The sequence below is a fragment of the Scyliorhinus canicula genome, chromosome 15, assembly GCF_902713615.1.
Source record: "Scyliorhinus canicula chromosome 15, sScyCan1.1, whole genome shotgun sequence".
Taxonomy (NCBI): domain Eukaryota; kingdom Metazoa; phylum Chordata; class Chondrichthyes; order Carcharhiniformes; family Scyliorhinidae; genus Scyliorhinus; species Scyliorhinus canicula.
The window spans coordinates 78,792,222-78,812,778 of NC_052160.1; the positions used below are offsets into that span (position 1 = coordinate 78,792,222).

General features: G+C 45.9%; 1 protein-coding gene across 3 annotated transcripts in view; it reads left to right on the forward strand.

Annotated features, from left to right (window-relative positions):
- Positions 1-20,557, forward strand: part of ipo9 (importin 9) — a 210,315-nt gene that overhangs the window by 142,276 nt on the left and 47,482 nt on the right. For 2 of the 3 annotated variants that reach the window (XM_038819399.1, XM_038819400.1), the window contains one exon: positions 18,853-18,986. In XM_038819399.1, the coding sequence (XP_038675327.1) occupies positions 18,853-18,986 (134 nt within the window). The remainder of the gene's footprint in view (positions 1-18,852; positions 18,987-20,557) is intronic. The other variant, XR_005463359.1, reaches the window with a different exon arrangement.

A 20,557-nucleotide genomic window follows, 5' to 3' on the forward strand; every position in this document is an offset into this window, starting at 1 on the left:
TCACCACCTGAAGAAATTCCTCCTCATCTCTGTTTTGAAGGATGTCCCTTTAGTCTGAGATTGTATCCTCTGGTTCTAGTTTTCCTACAAGTGGAAACATCCTCTCCATGTCCACTCTATCCAGGCCTCCAGTATCCTGCAAGTTTCAATAAGATCCCCCTTCATCCTTATAAACTCCAATGAGTACAGACTCAGAGTCCTGAACCGCTCGTAATAATAATAATCACTTATTGTCACAAGTAGGCTTCAATGAAGTTACTGTGAAAAGCCCCTTGTCGCCACATTCCGGCACCTGTCCAGGGAGGCTGGTACGGGAATTGAACCCGCGCTGCTGGCATTGTTCTGCATGACAAGCCAGCTGTTTAGGGCACTGTGCTAAACAAGCACGGTAGCATTGTGAATAGCACAAATGCTTCACGGCTCCAGGGTCCCAGGTTCGATTCCGGCTTGGGTCACTGTCTGTGCGGAGTCTGCACATCCTCCTCGTGTGTGCGTGGGTTTCCTCCGGGTGCTCCGGTTTCCTCCCACAGTCCAAAGATGTGCAGGGTAGGTGGATTGGCCATGATAAATTGCCCATAGTGTCCAAACTTACCCTTAGTGTTGGGTTGGGTTATGGGGATAGGGTGGAGGTGTTGACCTTTGGTAGGGTGCTCTTTCCAAGAGCCGGTGCAGACTCGATGGGCCGAATGGCCTCCTTCTGCACTAAATTCTAAATTCTATGATAAGACCGAGATCATTCTTGTGAACCTCGTGTGAATGAGCAGCACAATTGCTTCACAGCTCCAGGGTCCCAGGTTCGATTCCGGCTTGGGTCACTGTCTGTGCGGAGTCTGCACATCCTCCCCGTGTGTGCGGGGGTTTCCTCCGGGTGCTCCGGTTTCCTCCCACAGTCCAAAGATGTGCAGGGTAGGTGGATTGGCCATGATAAATTGCCCATAGTGTCCAAACTTGCCCTTAGTGTTGGGTTGGGTTATGGGGATAGGGTAGACCTTGGGTAGGGTGCTCTTTCCAAGAGCCGGTGCAGACTCGATGGGCCGAATGGCCTCCTTTTGAACTGTAAATTCTATGATAAGACCGAGATCATTCTTGTGAACCTCGTGTGAACGAGCAGCACGGTAGCATTGTGGATAGTACAATTGCTTCACAGCTCCAGGGTCCCAGGTTCGATTTCGGCTTGGGTCACTGTCTGTGCGGAGTCTGCACATCCTCCCCGTGTGTGCGTGGGTTTCCTCTGGGTGCTCCGGTTTCCTCCCACAGTCCAAAGATGTGCAGGTTAGGTGGATTGGCCATGATAAGTTGCCCTTAGTGTCAAAAATTGCCCTTAGTGTTGGGTGGGGTTACTGGGTTATGGGGATAGGGTGGAGGTGTTGACCTTGGGTAGGGCGCTCTTTCCAAGAGCCGGTGCAGACTCGATGGGCCGAATAGCCTCCTTCTGGACTGTAAATTCTATGAAACCCTTTCCAAGGCCAGCACATCCTAGGATACGAGGCCCAAAACTGTTCACAATACTCCAAATAGGGCCTTCTTCAGCCTCAGGACTACATTCCTGGTCTTGTATTCTAGCCCTCTCGACATGGGTGCTAAAATTGCATTTGCCTTCCTTATGCTGCCTGAACCTGCACGTTAACCTGAAGAGAATCTTGAACACGGACTCCCAAGTCCCTTTGTGATTCTGATTTCTTAAGCATTTCCCCATTTAGAAAATAGTCTATGCCTCCATTCCTCCTACCAAAGTGCATAACCTCACACTTTTCCACATTGTATTCCATCTGTCATGTCTTTGCCCACTCTCCTAACCTGTGAAAGTCCTTCTGCAGCCTCCCTGCTCCTCAATACTACCTGTCCCTCTACAGATCTTTGTATCATCTGCAAACTTAGCAACAGTGCCTTCAGTTCCTTCTTCCAGATCATCATTCATGTATATTGTGAAACGTTGTGGTCCCAGCACAGACCCCTGAGGCACACCACTAGTCACCGGCTGCCATTCTGAAAAATACCCCTTTATCCCCATTCTCTACCTTCTGCCTGTCAGCCAATCCTCTATCCATGCAGAATATTACTCTTAACACCATAGGCTCTTAACTTATTTAACAGTCTCCTGTGTGGTCATAGTTTGAGGTAAGGGACTTTTAGGACTGAGGTGAAGAGAAATTACTTCACTCAGAGGGATGAATCTGTGCAATTCGTTGCCACAAAGTAGTTGAGGCCAAAACATGTAATTCAGGAAGGAATTGCATATATCTCTTGGGGCTAAAGGGATCAAGGGAATATATATATTATATATATATATGTTGCACAATTCTGGTTGCCACACTACCAGAAGGATGTGGAGGCTTTGCAGATGAGGTTTTTACCAGGATGTCGCCTGGTCTGGAGGGTGTTAGCTATGTGAAGAGGCTGAATAGACTCGGATTGTTTACATTCGAAAGACAGAGGTTGAGGTCTCCAAAATTATGAGGGGCATGGATAGAGTGGATGGGCCGGCACTCTTTCCCAGGATGGATGAGTCATCAGGGGGCATAGGTTTAAGGTCCGTGGGGCAAAGTTTAGAGGAGATGTGCGAGGCAGCTTTTTTACGCAGAGGGTGGTGAATGCCTGGAATGTCTGCCAAGGGAGGTTGTGGAAGCAGATACATTAATGGCGTTCAAAAGGCATTTTGACGAACACATGGATAGGATCGGTATAGAGGGATACGGCACTATGACGTTCTGAGGGTTTTGGCAAAGGTTGGTATCATGATCAACCGAAGACTGGAAGGCCAAAGGGCCTGTTCCTATGCTGTATTGCTCTTTGTTCTTCTTTGATAATGGGGGAAGGCGGGATCAGGGTATTGTACTTGATGATCAACCATGATCATAATGAATAGCAGAGCAGGCTCAAAGGGCCGAATGGCCTCTTCCGGCTTGTGTTTTCTATGTTTCTATTGTCATCAGTCCTCCTTGTTACTTCCTCAAAAAATTCTATTTAGTAAGACACAATTTTCACCGAACAAAACCATGATTAATCCGTTCCTTTCTATGTGACAGTTTATCCTGTGTCTCAGAATTGTTTCCAATAATTTGCCCACGACTAAAGTCAGAGTGACCGATTTATAATTTTCTGACCTATCCCTTGGCACTCTGTTTTATTTTTTAAAAATTTGAAAGTACCCAATTCGTTTTTTTTCCAATTAAGGGGCAATTTACCGTGGCCAATCCACCTACTTTGCACATTTTTGTCTTGTGGGGGTGAGACAAAGCTGGATCTCCCTGGATTACTAATGATTAAAATGAAACAGAATAAACAAGCATTGGAAATATTTCAAGTTGATGATGCAGTAGACAAGCAACCAGAAAAATGAAAAGGCAAGACTGAAAAGGGTAATATAGGGACAAAGTTAATGAGAATTGGCTAGAATAAGATAAAGGGAACTGTTAAACTCTTTTACAAACATGTAATTAGTAAAAAGGGTTGTTAATAGGACTAATTAGGAACCAACAATGAGCTCTTCTGGAGCCAAAGGATATTGATGAGGTACTTAATGAATCTGTCTTCACCAGAGAAGAGGATGCTGTCAATGTCTTACTAGAGGGGATAGTAGAGAAATTGGATAGGATAAAAATTGGTAGGCAAAATTTAAAAGCTGATTTGGGCAGATGATGGTGATTTTGGGAGAATTTGATGTGACAGTCTTAGGCGAGCTTTACTTGGACCCTTGTGTGTGTGTGTCTGACATTGCTGCTAAAAAAAAGACAAGAACCCAGTAAAATGTGGGTTGTATGGGCTGATTTTGTGGATGCCAAGATTTTAGCAAAGGTGTTGGCAATGAGATTCCCGAAGGTGATTGGGGAGGAGCAGACAGGGTTTGTGAAGGGAAGACAGTTGTCATCTAATATGTGGCACCTGTTGAATGTGGTGGTTCCTCTGACGGAAGGGAAGGAGGTGGAGGTGGTGCTGGTTTTGGATGCAGAGAAGGCGTTTGACTGCGTGGAGTGGTGCTATTTATTTGCGGTATTGGAGAGGCTTGGGATTGGGCCTAGGTTTGTGGCATGGGTGAGGTTGTTGTGCAAGGACCCGAGGGCTACTAAGGTGAACTCGGGGTACTTTACTCTGCATATGGGAACAAGGCAGGGGTGCCTTATGTCCCCCACTTATGTTTTTGCTGGCAACAGAGCACTTAGGTGTTTGGAAAAATGGAAGTGGATAAGGCGGAGGTGGGGGGTGAAACATGTCGATGGATGATCTGCTGTTGTATATTTCCAATCTGGGTGCTTAGGTGGGGGATATAATGGGGTTACTTTAGATATTTGGAGCATTTTCAGGCTACAGGATAAATTTGGGGAAAAACGAGTGTCTCCTCGTAGGAGGTGAGGGGGGTTGCCATTTTGGGTGGCGCCAACCTACTCTAGGTATTTGGGAGTGCAGGTGGCATGGGAATGGGCTTGGCTCCGCAAGCTGAACTTTACAAGTTTAGTAATAATCATCTTTATTGTCACAAGTAGGCTTACATTAACACTGTAATGAAGTTACTGTGAAAAGCCCCTAGTCGCCACACTCCATCGCCTGTTCGGGCACACAGAGGGAGAATTCAGAATGTCCAAATTACCTAATAGCATATCTTTCAGGACTTGTGGGAGGAAACCAGAGCACCCGGAGGAAACCCATGCAGACATGGGGAGAACGTGCAGATTCCGCACAGTTACTCAAGCCGGGTATCGAACCTGGGACCCTGGCGCTGTGAAGCTATAGTACTAACCACTATGCTAAATTGCCCCTTAATTGGGAAAAAAATAATAATTGGGTACTCTAAATTTATATTTAAAAAAGTTAAGGGGCAATTTAGAATGGCAATTCCACCTAACTTGCATATCTTTGGGTTGTGGGGGTGAAACCCACTCAGACACGGGGAGAATGTTCAAACTCCACACAGACAGTGACCAGGGGTGGGATCGAACCTGGATGCTCAGCACTAGAGGCCACCTTTGGCTGAGTCTTGATTGCTTGCTGAAACAGCGGGCCGAGAGGAGTCTAAAATTCGCAAAGCAAAAATTGTTGAGTTTGGGAATGAACTGAATAAATGCTTGACATTTTTGACCAAAAAGATGGCTGACTCTAGGACTATGCCGTGTGTGTGTGTGTGTGTGTGTGTGTGTGTGTGTGTGTGTGTGTGTGTGCGCGCGCGTGCGTGCGCCTGTGTGCATGCGTGTGTGTAACTTCAGGGGAAATAGATTCATGAAAACTGAGGACATTTTTAGAGCAGTTTAAGGATTTTTACACTGAATTGTATGAGTCAGGTCAGCCTGGTGATGTGATGACACGTAAGGAGCGCTTCTCTTCCCTCGAACTTCCTGTGACTTTGGAGGATCAACGATGGACCCTTGATGCTCTTGTCTCTATGATATGGCTATTAGAGAGCTTCAGCCAGGCAAAGACCAGATGGTTTGGGGGAATTTAAGGACCTGTTAATAGATCCATTAGTTCAGGATTAAGAAAGTGCCGGTCGCGACCCATAGGTGGATGGCGGCAGGTATCATTAGGGCAATCGGTTGTGATATTCCTGTGGGAGAAGCACCCAACAGCTGCTACCGGCATTTAAATTGAGAATGGTGGCCGCTACCAGCTTTTAAATAAGACAAAATTAAGCTGTCTGCAGTCTTCTGACCATAAGCAGTAGCAGTGAGCAGGTCACGTGCTCTACATGCATACTTGACATCGGGTATGTACATGCTTTTGGCACCAAATCACAAAGGAGAGCTTCTGTCTTTTACTAGCTGCTAGGCAAGAGGACTGTGATGACGGATCGTTTTGATACAAGGAAGAGACCGCCAGAGACGCAAACAGGCAGTATACCGACTGTCCAGGATTACTAACAGGTCAGCCTGGTGATGTGTTGTCAGGGTAGATGCAGGCAAGATGTTACCAATGATGGGTGTATCCAGAACCAGGGGTCACAGCCTGAGGATTCAGGGTAAACCATTTCGGACAGATATAAGGAAAAATTTCTTCACCCAAAGAGTGGTGAGCCTGTGGAATTCATTACCACAGAAAGTAGTTGATGCAAAAACATTGAATATATTCAAGAGGCGGCTGGATATAGCACTTGGGGAGAATGGAATCAAAGGCAAGAGGGAGAAAGCAGGATTATGCTATTGAGTTGGATGATCAGCCATGATCGTGATAAATGGCGGAGCAGGCTCAAAGGGCCAAAAGGCCTCCTCCTGCTCCTATCTTCTATGTATGTATATGTACTCATATGCTGGAGAGAGCTGCTGAGGAGAATTCATGGCAGGACAGAGCAGTGCCAGTGTTGGCTCCTTACAAAGATCCAGGGTCTCTGGTGAGCAGGGGGCAGCACTATAGCATTGTGGATAGCACAATTGCTTCACAGCTCCAGGGTCCCAGGTTTAATTCCGGCTTGGGTCACTGTCTGTGTGGAATCTGCACATCCTTCCCGTGTGTGCGTGGGTTTCCTCCGGGTGCTCTGGTTTCCTCCCACAGTCCAAAGATGTGCAGGTTGGGTGGATTGGCCATGATAAATTGCCCTTCGTGTCCAAAATTCTATGATCTATGATTAACCTAGGACAAAAGTTCGGCACAACATCATGGGCCGAAGGGCCTGTTCTGTGCTGTATTTCTCTATGCTATGCTCTACAAAGAAGAAACCAAACTTTGGAACAAAGCAGTGTAAAGATGATTTATTGAGGTATAGTTTTGTCAATTTTGCCAATGCAAATAAGGATGCTAAGCCCATGTGTTCTTAATGCAGGGAAATACTGGCAAATGAGGGGAGAAAGAGTAAGTGGTGCGTGGAAGATTCCTTTTGAGATTGAGACCCCAGAGTCAGTTATTAATTTACAGCTGACTCCAAATGAAAAGACCTGCTGTACCTGACCTGTGACAGCACATTAACAACTTGCCAAGTCTATGAGTCTGTCAGTAGTCTGGAGTAGCATCTCCTCGGAGTATCCAGTGCTGAGTAAAACAACCATTTTGTGGCTATTGCTCTTCATGACGACTACAAGTGTGAGGTTTGATTTTTCCGTTCTCTTCAAGATGAAGACGGCACAAAGGAACTGGCTGAACTCTGCATGTGAAATATGCATTGCCCTCCCCAGTGAATTTGATTTGAGTGAGATCTTGAGGACAAAACCAGATTCCCCTTTCATGTTAAAGATAAGTGGACGTGGCATGGCTCGTGGAGGTCAGCCGATTAGCAAAGGTGTTTCCCAGGAAAAAAAGTTAGAAAAATACTGCATTATTGGTGTGTGCTGTCATTCTTTTGAGACCGGTCTGCTACCACCGACGCCATGGGAAGCGACTATTTCTCTTGAGTTTGAAGGCAGTCAAGAATCTGGAGGAGTGTGCCTCCTATAGATCAATCTCACTTTTTCATAGCATAGCATTTCATAGCATTTACAGTGCAGAAGGAGGACGTTCGGCCCATCGAGTCTGCACCGGCTCTTGGAAAGAGCACCCTACCCAAGCCCACTCCTCCTCCCTATCCCCATAATCTAGTAACCACACCCAACACTAAGGGCAATTTTGGACATTAAGGGTAATTTAGCATAGCCAATCCACCTAACCTGCACATCTTTCGACTGTGGGAGGAAACCGGAGCACCCGGAGGAAACCCACGCACACACTGGGGGAACGTGCAGACTCCGCACAGACAGTGACCCAAGCCGGGAATCGAACCTGGGACCCTGGAGCTGTGAAGCTATTGTGCTAACCACAATGCTACCGTGCTGCCCCTTTGAACGTTGATTTGAAATTGTTGTCAAAGGTGATGGCGCAGCGGTTAGAGAGAATTCTCCCAATGGTCATCCAGGAGGGGGTTCATAAAAGGTTGTTTTCTTTTTTTTTTGATAAACAATTTTATTAAGACATTTTGGCACAATAACCGACAATAATATATAAGTGTGCAAAAAAACAATTGTTATAGTGCAAGAAACCCAGCTCCTCTCCCACAAGGACCAGCCTAACTACCCCCCTAACCTACGTTACCCAAACCCCCCCTTCCCCCCCACTGAAGATTTTTCCTCGAAGAAGTAGATAAATGGTTGCCACCTCCGGCCAAACCCATACAGTGACTCTCTCAAAGCGAACTTAATCTTCTCCAGACCGAGAGAGCTCGCCTTATCTGATGGCCAGGCCTCCGACTTCGGAGGTTTTGAATCCCTCCATGCCAGCAGATTTGTTGCCGAGCTACAAGGGAAGCAAAGGCCAAAACGTCAGCCTCTCTCTCCCCCTGGACTCCCCGGGTCCTCCGAAACCCCAAATATAGCCACCTCTGGACTCATCACCACCCCTGTTTTCAGTACCCGGGACATAACATCTGCGAACCCCTGCCAGTACCCCTTGAGTTTTGGACATGCCCAAACATGTGGGCATGTTTTGCTAGTCCTGCCGAACATCTGGCTCACCTGTCCTCCAATTCGAAAAATTTACTCATCTGGGTCACTGTCATGTGGGCTGGGTGGACGACCTTAAATTGAATCAGGCTGTGCCTGGCGCATGTTGTAGTCACGTTTACCTTGCTTAACACCTCCGCCCATAAGCCCTCTTCTATCTCACATCCGAGCTCCTCTTCCCACTTAAGCTTCAGTTCCTCGGTCTGTGACTCCTCCGCTCCCATAAGTTCTTTATATATATCCGAGACCCTCCCCCACCCATCCACTAGATCAGGGGTGGGCAAACTACGGCCCGCCAAAGGTCTTTATGCGGCCCACCAAGATCAAGTCATTAAAAAAAAAACTTTAAAAATTTTTTTTTTAAATTAAAATTTTTTTTTTTAATAAGGTTAATGGGGGGGCTGTTGGGTTACTGGTATAGGGTGGATACGTTGACTTGAGTAGGGTGATCATTGCTCGGCACAACATCGAGGGCCGAAGGGCCTGTTCTGTGCTGTACTGTTCTATGTTCTATATGAGGCACCCAGAATCATAACCGGGTGAAGCGCCATTTTTGAAAAGTAGAGAAAAAGAGGGCTAAAGGCAGGATGCCGCCGGGGGAAGCGCTGAGGTATATGCCGCACGCTAATTGGTTACAACCGGGACTATTAATTAATATACTATGCGGCCCTTTAAAATTGTGAATTTCTGAATGTGGCCCTTGCACGGAAAAGTTTGCCCACCCCTGCACTAGATACTACCCTGTCCTAGATCCCCCTGAGTGGCAGGCGTGGGAAGGACGGAATCTGTCTGTGTAGAAAGTCTCGCACCTGCAGGTACTTGACCTCATCCCCTCTCGCCAGCCCAAATTTCTCCTCGAACGCCCTCATGCTCGGGAAGCTCCCTTCCAAGAACAAATCCCCCATCCTCTCAATACCAGCCCTCCGCCATGCTCGGAACCTACCGGCCATATTCCCCGGGGCAAACCGGTGATTGTCGCAAATTGGGGACCAAACCGATGCTCCCATTCCCCCACGTGCCTTCTCCATTGGCCCCAGATCCGCAAGTTGCCACCACTATGGGGCTGGTGGAGTGCCGTGCCGGTGGGAGCGGCAGGGGCATCGTAACCAGGGCTGCCAAACTGGTAAAAGGTTGTTTTTCTATCAATAATGTCAGAATGTGATCCATATTTTCCCTAAGTGGTCGTTGGATTGGTTAGTTTTAGGGTTTTTTTGGAACGCAGGTGACGCAGGCTGTGCCAGCATTTATTACCCATCCTTAATTGCCTTTGAAGGGGCAGTTAAGAGTCAACCACATTGCTGTGGGTTTGGAGTCACATGGACGCCAGACCTGGTAAGGACGGCAGTCCTTAAGCACATTAGTGAACCAGATGGGTTTCATGGTCATCATTAGAATTTTAATTCCAAATTTTGTCTTATTGAATTCAAATTTCAGAATTTGCAGTGGTGGGATTGGAACCTGTGTTCCCAGAGCATTACTCTGGGTCTCTGGTTTACTCGTCCAGTAACAATACCACTGCTTCCCCGTATCTCCTTGGATGCAAAGAATGCTTTTAACAGGGTGGAATGGAGCAGCATAAGATCATGCTTTATGCTGATGATGTGCTTCTGTTTGTGTTAAAGCTGGATGTTCAGTCATAGATGTTTACAGCATGGAAACAGGCCCTTTGGCCCAGCTTGTCCATGCCGTATCATTGACGTGGTGAATAGATTTAGCGCCTTCTCCGATTCATAGATTAATTTTACAAAGTAAGAAGCTATGCTGGTGGAAGAGTTGAGGGGTAAAACACCCCACCTTGCTAGTTTTCCTTTGTCATTTAGATGATCTCCATTGGGGTTCATTCATCTGGGTGTTTAAATTGCCCCATTTTTCAAACAACTATGTGGGGCTAATTGCATCTATAAGATGGGACTTGGCTCATTGATCCTCTGCCGGTATCGTGATTGGGTCGGATTGCTTTGATTAAGATGAATGTTGCCTAGATTGCTGGAATCTTTGCAGATGGTACCAATCCTATTATCTGTTAGAGTCTTAAAAGAGATTGATGGAGTGGTCAGTTCATTTAATTGGAATTTAAAGAAGCCTTGTCTAAAATTCACCAAGCTGCAGCTTCTAGGTTCCAAGAGAGGTCTGGGGGTCCCAAATATTAGAATGGAAAGGTTTAATTTCAAGGAATAAATCATGGCAGGACAGCTCCATGTAGCAGGCTGGGGACAGTTCCAGTCCCCAGGGTCAGCATGTGTGTACAAAGAACAAAGAAAATTACAGCACAGGAACAGGCCCTTCGGCCCTCCCAGCCTGCGCCGATCCAGATCCTTTATCTAAACCTGTCTCCTATTTTCCAAGGTCTACTTCCCTCTGTTCCCCCCCATTCATATACCTGTCTAGATGCGTCTTAAATGATGCTATCGTGCCCGCCTCTACCACCTCCGCTGGTAAAGCGTTCCAGGCACCCACCAACCTCTGCGTAAAAAACTTTCCACGCACATCTCCCTGAAACTTTCCCCCTCTCACCTTGAAATCGTGACCCCTTGTAACTGACACCCCCACTCTTGGAAAAAGCTTGTTGCTATCCACCCTGTCCATACCTCTCATAATTTTGTAGACCTCAATCAGGTTCCCCCCTCAACCTCCATCTTTCCAACGAAAACAATCCTAATCTACTCAACCTTTCTTCATAGCTAGCACCCTCCATACCAGGCAACATCCTGGTGAACCTCCTCTGCACCCTCTCCAAGGCATCCACATCCTTCTAGTAATGTGGCGACCAGAACTGCACGCAGTATTCCAAATGTGGCCGAACCAAAGTCCTATACAACTGTAACATGACTTGCCAACTCTTGTACTCAATACTCCGTCCGATGAAGGCAAGCATGCTGTATGCCTTCTTGACCACTCTATCAACCTGCATTGCAACCTTCAGGGTACACTGGACCTGAACTCCCAGATCTCTCTGCACATCAATTTTCCCCAAGACCCTTCCATTGACCATACAGTCCGCTCTTGAATTTGATCTTCCAAAATGCATCACCTCGCATTTGCCTAGATTGAACTCCATCTGCCATTTCTCTGCCCAACTCTCCAATCTATCTATATTTTGTTGTATTCTCTGACAGTCCTCCTTGCTATCTGCAACTCCACCAATCTTAGTATCATCTGCAAACTTGCTAATCAGACCACCTATACCTTCCTCCAGGTCATTTATGTAGATCACAAACATCAGTGGTCCGAGCACGGATCCCTGTGGAACACCACTAGTCACCCTTCTCCATTTTGAGACACTCCCTTCCACCACTACTCTCTGTCTCCTGGTGCCCAGCCAGTTCTTTATCCATCTAGCTAGTACACCCTGAACCCCATACGACTTCACTTTTTCCACCAACCTGCCATGGAAAACCTTATCAAACGCCTTACTAAAGTCCATGTATACGACACCTACAGCCCTTCCCTCATCAATTAACTTTGTCACTTCCTCAAAGAATTCTATTAGGTTTGTTAGACATGACCTTCCCTGCACAAAACCATGCTGCCTATCACTGATAAGTCTATTTTCTAACAGATGTGAATAGATCCTATCCCTCAGTATCTTCTCCAACAGTTTGCCTACCACTAACGTCACGCTCACAGGTCTATAATTCCCTGGATTATCCCTGCTACCCTTCTTAAACAAAGGGACAACATTAGCAATTCTCCAGTCCTCCGGGACCTCACCCGTGCTCAAGGATGCTGAAAAGATATCTGTTAAGGCCCCAGCTATTTCGACCCTCGCTTCCCTCAGTAACCTGGGATAGATCCCATCCGGTCCTGGGGACTTGTCCACCTTAATGTCTTTCAGAATACCCAAAACTTCCCCCTTCCGTATGACAATTTGACCGAGAGTATTTAAACATCCATCCCTAGTCTCAACATCCATCTTGTCCCTCTCCTTTGTGAATACCGATGCAAAGTACTCATTAAGAATCTCACCCATTTCCTTTGAGTCCACGCATAAATTCCCTCTTTTGTCTTTAAGTGGGCCAATCCTTTCTCTAGTTACCCTCTTGCTCCTTACATACGAATAAAATGCTTTGGGATTTTCCTTAACTCCGTTAGCCAAAGATATTTCATGACCCCTTTTAGCCCTCTTTATTGCGCGTTTCAGATTCGTCCTACTTTCCCGATAATCCTCCAAAGCTTCATCAGTTTTGAGTTGCCTCGATCCTATGTATGCTTCCTTTTTCATCTTAGATAGTCTCACAATTTCACCCGTCCATGGTTCCCTAATCTTGCCATTTCTATCTTTCATTTTTACAGGAACATGTCTGTCCTGCACTCTAATCAACCTTTCCTTAAAAGACTTCCACATTCCCTAGCTCCTGCCGAATTTTGTTATACTCTGCCTTTCCTCAATTTAGTACTCTTCCTTTCGGACCCCTCTTGTCCTTGTCCATCAGTATTCTAAAACTTACGGAATTGTGATCGCTATTCCCAAAGTAATCACCGACTGAAACATCAACCACCTGGCCGGTATCATTCCCCAATACCAGGTCCAGTATGGCCCCTTCCCGCGTTGGACTATTTACATACTGCTCTAAAAAACTCTCCTGGATGCTCCTTACAAACTCTGCTCCATCTACGCCTCCAACACTACACGAATCCCATTCAATGTTGGGGAAGTTAAAATCTCCCATCACAACCACTTTATTGTACCTACATTTTTCTATAATCTGTCTGCATATTTGTACCTCTACTTCATGCTCACATTTGGGAGGCCTGTAGTAAAGTCCCAACAATGTTACTGCACCCTTCCTATATCTCAGCTCCACCCATATTGCCTCAGTGCTCGAATCCTCCATCGCGCCCTCCTTAATCACAGCTGTGATATCATCTCTGACGAGTAATGCAACTCCACCCCTTCTACCTCCCTCTCTATCCCTCCTGAAGCATCTATCCCCTGGGATATTCAGTTGCCAGTCCTGCCCTTCCCTCAACCAAGTCTCAGTAATACCAATAGCATCATATTCCCAGGTACTGATCCAAGCCCTAAGTTCATCTGCCTTACCTGCTACACTTCTCGCATTAAAACAAATGCACCTCAGACCTCCTTTGCGTTCATCATCTCTTCCCTGTCTACTCTTCCCCTTAGTCACATTGAGTTTATTGTCTCGTACCTTACTGGCTTTAGTTGCTGCTTCTTTACTGACCTCTAACTTCCTAATCTGGTTCCCATCCCCCTGCCACATTAGTTTAAAACCTCCCCAACAGTGTTAGCAAAAGCACCCCCTAGGACATTGGTTCCAGTCCTGCCCAGGTGTAGACCATCCGGTTTGTAATGGTCCCACCGCCCCCAGAACCGTTTCCAATGTCCCAAAAATCTGAACCCCTCCCTCCTGCACCATCTCTCAAGCCACGTATTCATTCTGACTATTCTTGAATTTCTACTCTGACTGTCCCGTGGCACTGGTAGCAATCCTGAGATTACTACCTTTGAAGTCCTACTTTTTAACTTATCTCCTAACTCCCTAAATTCTGATTGTAGGACCTCATCCTTTTTTTACCTATATCGTTGGTGCCTATATGCACCACGACAACTGGCTGTTCACCCTCCCCCTTCAGTATGTCCTACAGCCGATCGGAGACATCCCTGACCCGAGCACCCGGGAGGCAACATACCATTCGGGAGTCTCGTTTTCGTCCACAGAAACGCCTGTCTACTCCCCTTACAATTGAATCCCCTTTGACTATAGCCCTGCCAGTCTTTTTCCCGCCCTTCTGTGCAGCAGAGCTAGCCATGGTGCCATGAGCCTGGCTACTACTGCCTTCCCCTGGTGAGTCATCTCCCCCAACAGTATCCAAAACGGTATACCTGTTTTGGAGGGAGATGACCGCAGGGGACACCTGCACTGCCTTCCTGCTCTTTCTCTGCCTTTTGGTCACCCATTCCCTGTCTCCATCACCAATCCTAATCTGCGGTGTGACCAACTCACTGAACGTGCTATCCACGACCTCCTCAGCATCGCGGATGCTCCAAAGTGAGTCCATCCGCAGCTCCAGAGCCGTCATGCGGTCTAACAGGAGCTGTAGCTGGACACACTTCTGGCACATGAAGAAGTCAGGGGCATCGGCCGCGTCCCTGAACTCCCACATTGCGCACGAGGAGCATAACACGGGCCTGGGATCTCCTGCCATTTTTACCCTTTACCTTAACTGATTACAAATATAGTATCAAATAATTATTAAGTGAAATGAATAAAGATTTTACTTACCAATCACAATACTCACCAACACACGAAGAGTTAAATTTCTCCCAGCAACTGCTAATTGGAGCACTTTCCTTGCCAGCCAATCAGGTCACTGCTTTGCTGTGATGTCACCCTTCAAGGTAAGTTTTTAAAGAGATAAACTTACCTTCCCGACAACCACGGTTGTTTTTTTTTGGTTGGAGGGGGTAGGGAGGGAAACACTGAGGAAGTGTTTCGGGTTTAATTGTCACTTGACAACAGCCCCTTCACAAACCACCTTCAAATTAGGCTGACCGCACTGCACGTATGCAAATCTCCCCGGAACAGGCAATCAGTAGCTCCGCTCTGCTGGATGCTTGCTTGCACTCGAACTCCTCGGGTCTCTTTCGCAGGTACATCTTCAAATTAGGCTGACCGCACTGCACGTGTGCAAATCTCCCCGCAACAGGCAATCAGTAGCTCCGCTCTGCTGCCCTCTGCTGGAAGTGTCTCCAGTTACAGCTCCTGGAAGCTTGAGTTTCAGAGCTGGAGCGGCGGCTGGAGACACTGTGGAGCATCCACGAGTCGGAGAGTATTATAGCACGTATAGAGAGATGGTCACACCGCAGGCTCAGACTCCGTAGGCAGGAAGGGAATGGGTGATCACCAGACAGAGCAAGAGAGTGAGGCAGGTAGTGCAGGAAACTCCTGTGGCCATTCCCCTGCAGAACATATTGGATACTGTTGAGGGGAATGGCCTCTCGGGGGGGACAACAGCAACAGCCAAACTCATGGCACCACGGTTGGTTCTGCAGAGAGGATGAGTAATAAGTGTGACAGTGCAATAGTTATAGGGGATTCAATTGTAAGGAGAATAGACAGGCGTTTCTGTGGCCGCAAACGAGACTCCAGGATGGTATGTTGTCTCCCTGGTGCTACGGTCAAGGATTTCTTGGAGCGGGTACAGGACGTTCTGGAAGGGGATGGTGAACAGCCAGTGGTCGTGGTACACATCGGTACAAACGACATAGGTAAAAAAAGGGATGAGGTCCTAAAGGCAGAATACAGGGAGCTAGGTAGGAAGTTAAGAAATCGGACCTCAAAGGTAGTGATCTCAGGATTACTACCGGTGCCATGTGCTAGTCAGAGTAGAAGTGACAGGATATATAGGATGAATACGTGGCTGAAGAGATGGTGTCAGGGGGAGGGTTTCAGATTCCTGGGGCATTGGGACCGGTTCTGGAGGAGGTGGGACCTGTACAAACTGGGCGGGTTACACCTGGACAGGACTGGAACTGGGAGAGCTATTTGCTAGAGCGGTTGGGGAGGGTTTAAATTAATATGCCAGGGGGATGGGAACCTATGCAAGGAGTCGGAGAAAGAGGGAGCAAGGACAAAAGCAAAAGGTAGAAAAGTGATTGGTGGAGAAACCAAGGACAAAATTCAAACAGGGCAGAAAAATATTGGGAGAAAGACAAACTTAAAGGCTCTGTGCCTTAATGCATGGAGCATTTGCAATAAAGTGGATGAACTAATCGTGCAAATAGATATAAATGGGTGTGATATAATTGGGATTACAGAGACATGGCTGCAGGGTGAACAGGGATGGGAACTTAATGTCCAAGGGTTCTCAGTACTTAGGAAGGACAGGCATAAAAGAAAAGGTGGTGGCATGGCACTGCTGGTTAAAGAGGAAATTAAGGGCAGCACGGTGGCCTACTGGTTAGCACAGCTGCCTCACGGCGCTGAGGTCCTAGGTTCGATCCCGGCTCTGGGTCACTGTCCGTGTGGAGTTTGCACATTATCCCCGTGTCTGCGCGGAACCCGCCCACACAATCCAAAAAAATGTGCGGAGTAGGTGGATTGGCCATGCTAAATTGCCCCTTAATTGGAAAAAATAATTGGGTAATCTAAATTTATTTTTTTTTAAAAAGGAAATTAACACAATAGTGAGAAAGGATATTAGCTCTGACAATGTGGAATCTTATGGGTAGAGTTGAGAAATACCAAGGGGCAAAAAACATCAGTGAGTGTCATATATAGACCCCAAACTGCACTGGTGAAGTTGGGAATGGCATTAAACAAGAAATTAGGGATGCATGTCATCAGGCAATATCGGTGATCATGGGTAATTTTAATCTTCACATAGATTGGGCAAATGAAATTAGCCACAATGTCGTAAAGGAGGAATTTCTATAGTGTATGCGGGATGATTTTCTTGACCAATATGTGGAGGAACCAACTGGAGAGCAGGCCATCTTAGACTGGGTACTATGTAATGAGAAGGGAATCATTGCCAGTCTGGCTGTACGAGACCCCTTGGGGATGAGCGACCATAACATGATAGAATTTTTTATCAAGGTGGAGAGTGAAGTCGTTGATTCGGAGACTAGGGTGCTGAATCTTAATAAAGGGACGATGAGGCGTGAGTTGGCCTTGATAGATTGGGGAGAGTTACTTAAAGGGTTGACTTGATAGACAATGGTAAACATTCAAGGAACGTCTGGAGGAACTACAGCAACTGTTCATTCCTGTCTGGCACAAAAGCAAAGGGGAGAAGAGGGCCAATCCACGGCTTACAAAGGAAATTAGAAATAGTATCCGATCCAAGGAAGAAGCATACAGATTGGCCAAGAAAAATAATAGGTCTGAGGATTGGGGGCAGTTTAGAATTCAGCAAAGGACGAAGGGATTGATTAAGAAGGGGAAAGTACAGTACGAAAGGAAGCTTGCAGGGAACATAAAGATTGACACCAAGAGTTTCTACAGATATGTGAAGAGAAAGATTGGTAAAGAAAAATGTAGGCCCACTACAGACAGAAACAGGGGAATGCATAATAAGGGAAAATAAATGTCTGAGCAACAAAATACATACTTTGGTTTGTCTTCAGAAATGAGGACACAAATCAGATCCCAGAAATGTTGGAGAATGAAAGGTTTAGTGAGAGGGAAGAACTGGGGGAGATCAACATTAGTAGAGAAATGGTGCTGGGAAAACTGATGGGATTGAAGGCGGATAAATCCCCAGGGCCTGAGAATCTGCATTCCATAGTGCTTGAGGTGGCTCTGGAAATAGTGGATGCATTGGTGGTCATTATCTGGGATCCTGGAACAGTCCCTGCAGATTGGAGGGTAGCTCACGTCACTCCGATATTCAAAAAGGGCGGTAGAGAGAAAGCAGAGAATTATAGACCAGTAAGCCTAACATTGGTAGTGGGGAAAATGCTTGAATCCATCATCAAGGACTTTATAGCGGAACATTTAGAAAGCAGTGGCAGGATCAGTCAGAGTTAGCATGGATTTATGAAGGGGAAATCATGCTTGACAAATCTGTTGGAATTCTTTGAAGAGGTAACCAGTGCAGCCGACAAGGGGAGCCAGTCGATGTGGTATATTTGGACTTTCAGAAGGCGTTTGACAAAGTCCCGCATAAGAGATTATTGTGCAAGATTGAAGCGCATGGGATTGGGGGAAATGTATTGAGGTGGATAGAAAACTGATTGGCAGAGAGGAAACAAAGAGTAGGGATTAATACAAGTCCGTTTCAAATTGGCAAGCAGTAACCAATGGGTTATCACAGGGATCTGTGCTGAGACCCCAGCTGTTCAGAATATATATTAATGATTGGATGAGGGAACAAAATGTAACATCTCAAAGTTTGCAGATACCACCAATGGGGGGATGAATTGTGACGAGGATGCAGGGATCCTGCAGCAAGATCTGGACAGGTTGAGCGAGCGGGCAAACCAATGGCAGATGCAGTATAATTTGGATAAGTATGAGGTTATTCATTTTGGAAGCAAAAACAGGAAGGCAGATTACTACCTGAATGGTTGTAAATTGGGAGAGGGGAATGTGCAGCGGGACCTGGGTGTCTTTGTGCATCATTGTCTAGAATGATTATATGCGCTGCGTTTGGACCTGTGTTAATATTCAATCCTATTTATCTGGTGTAATTAAAGAGCCAGGGAGGAGATTTGACATGGTCTTAGAATTGGATTCTTTATTCTGTACTGTACCAGTTGTGTATTGATCATTTTGTTATGTTAGTTGGTTTAAAAAAAGTGATAAAACTCAAATAAAAAAAGGTATACAATAAAAAAGAGAATGTTCCACTTCCCAGTATTTCCCTAACCTCCAAAATCAGGGAAATTTGTTTTTAAAAGGCCCCTTTAGTATGTGTGGCTCTGTAACGTTATTGTAAAAAGGATGCAATGAGTTTTTCAGGACAGGTCGTTAACCAGATTGTGTTAACTCCACAGTACGGTAGCAATGTGTAAACTCTTACAACATGGCATTAACACAGATGACAAGAGGCTGCGGGATATCATGGTGAAAGGGGAGGAAATATTCAATGCTGATGAGGGAATACGCACTCGCTCCAAGGCAGCAAAAAGTAAGAATTTCAAACTTCAACTCCAAACTTTCATGTGCAGAATTTACCAACCTCTTTAAAAGGTCCCAACTCCTCTGTTTAAAAGCAAATTGAACACTAGTCGCAACATCACAAGTTAATTTGATTTTACTCAAACCAGATTATAAACTCAGTATAAACTGTGTGTCGTCCGCGAAGGAGCATGTGAAGAGAATTCAGAATAATATTTTGTTGTGGCAAAAAAAGAGCAGAACATTTCATAGAATCCCTACAGTGTAAAAGGAGGCCTTTCGGCCCATCAGGTCTGCACCGACCGTCTGAAAAATCACCCCACCTAACTTTTGAATACTAAGGGTCAATTTAGCACGGCCAATGCACCTAACCTGCACATAATTGGACTGGGAGTAAACCGGAGCGACCGGATGAAACTCGCGCAAGCTCCACACAGTCACCCAAGGCCGGAATTGAATTTTGGTCCCTGCCACTGAGAGGCAGCATTCTAACCACTGTGCGAGTTGACAGTTGTGAAAGGGTAGCACTAACTAAGTATATAAATAATCAGTAATTAAACAGGTCAAAGGGATTAAAATTAAGTAGGAGGAGTTAACATTAAAGCGATCTAAATTCCATTAAATAAAAACCTGGTTTGCATAATAAAGTAAAATACGAGCGAGGGCTACAAAACTTGAAAATAAATCTCGATAGGTATATGCACAAATGTACTTTTACGAAAACGATGTATCAGCTGAGATAAGTTTCTTGCAGTTCCTCAGCGTGTTGGAACTCCAGGACACTTCATGTGAATAACAATGGATCCAGATGCTTAAACTTTGTGTTTGAGGAGCAGCTGGAGTTACTAGGATACTTGTGAAGCTGAGAATTACCTGGAGCTCTTGTTCTAGGCGTGCTCCCCTGGAGTTGCAGTGAGTGCGGAAGAACAGTAAAAGGTGGTCATCTGTCAGAAGTGGCAGACAATGGAGTGTGGTGCATTCAAAAGAGTTTACAGGGCTGAATGAATGTATTGAAAAAATAGGGGTGAAGAAGTGAAAACCAGGTTATAAGCAAATAGCATTTGACTAGCTTGACTGAGGTTTTTTTTTTATTGAATTAAAGGAGAGGATGAGATTTGGGCAGTGCAGTTGATGTGTTGACGAACTTGAAAAAGGCATTTGATAAAGTATAACATAATAGACCTTTTAGCAAGATTGAAGTCCATATGATTAGAGACAGTGAAGATTAGAAATTGGCTTTGGGACGGAAAGCTGGGAAGTGACGATGTTTTACGGACTGTGGGAGCTATACCACGACTCCGCATTAGGACCACTGTTCCTTTTGATATGCATTAATGACCTGAATTTCAGTATGTAGGACGAAAACGTTTGCAGATGACTTGAAACTCAAATGTTGTAACCAATGAGTAGGATTGAGAAAATAAATGTGTTCACTTTGGAAAAGAGAAGATTACAAGGAGATTTGCTGGAGGTGTTCAATATTTTGGATCACGATGAGCGTAAATAGGAGAGTGAAGTTTGGGTGCTGTGTTTGGGAAGCACAGCACAGGCACTAGCTGGGAGCTGCTGAGTCTGTGCTGT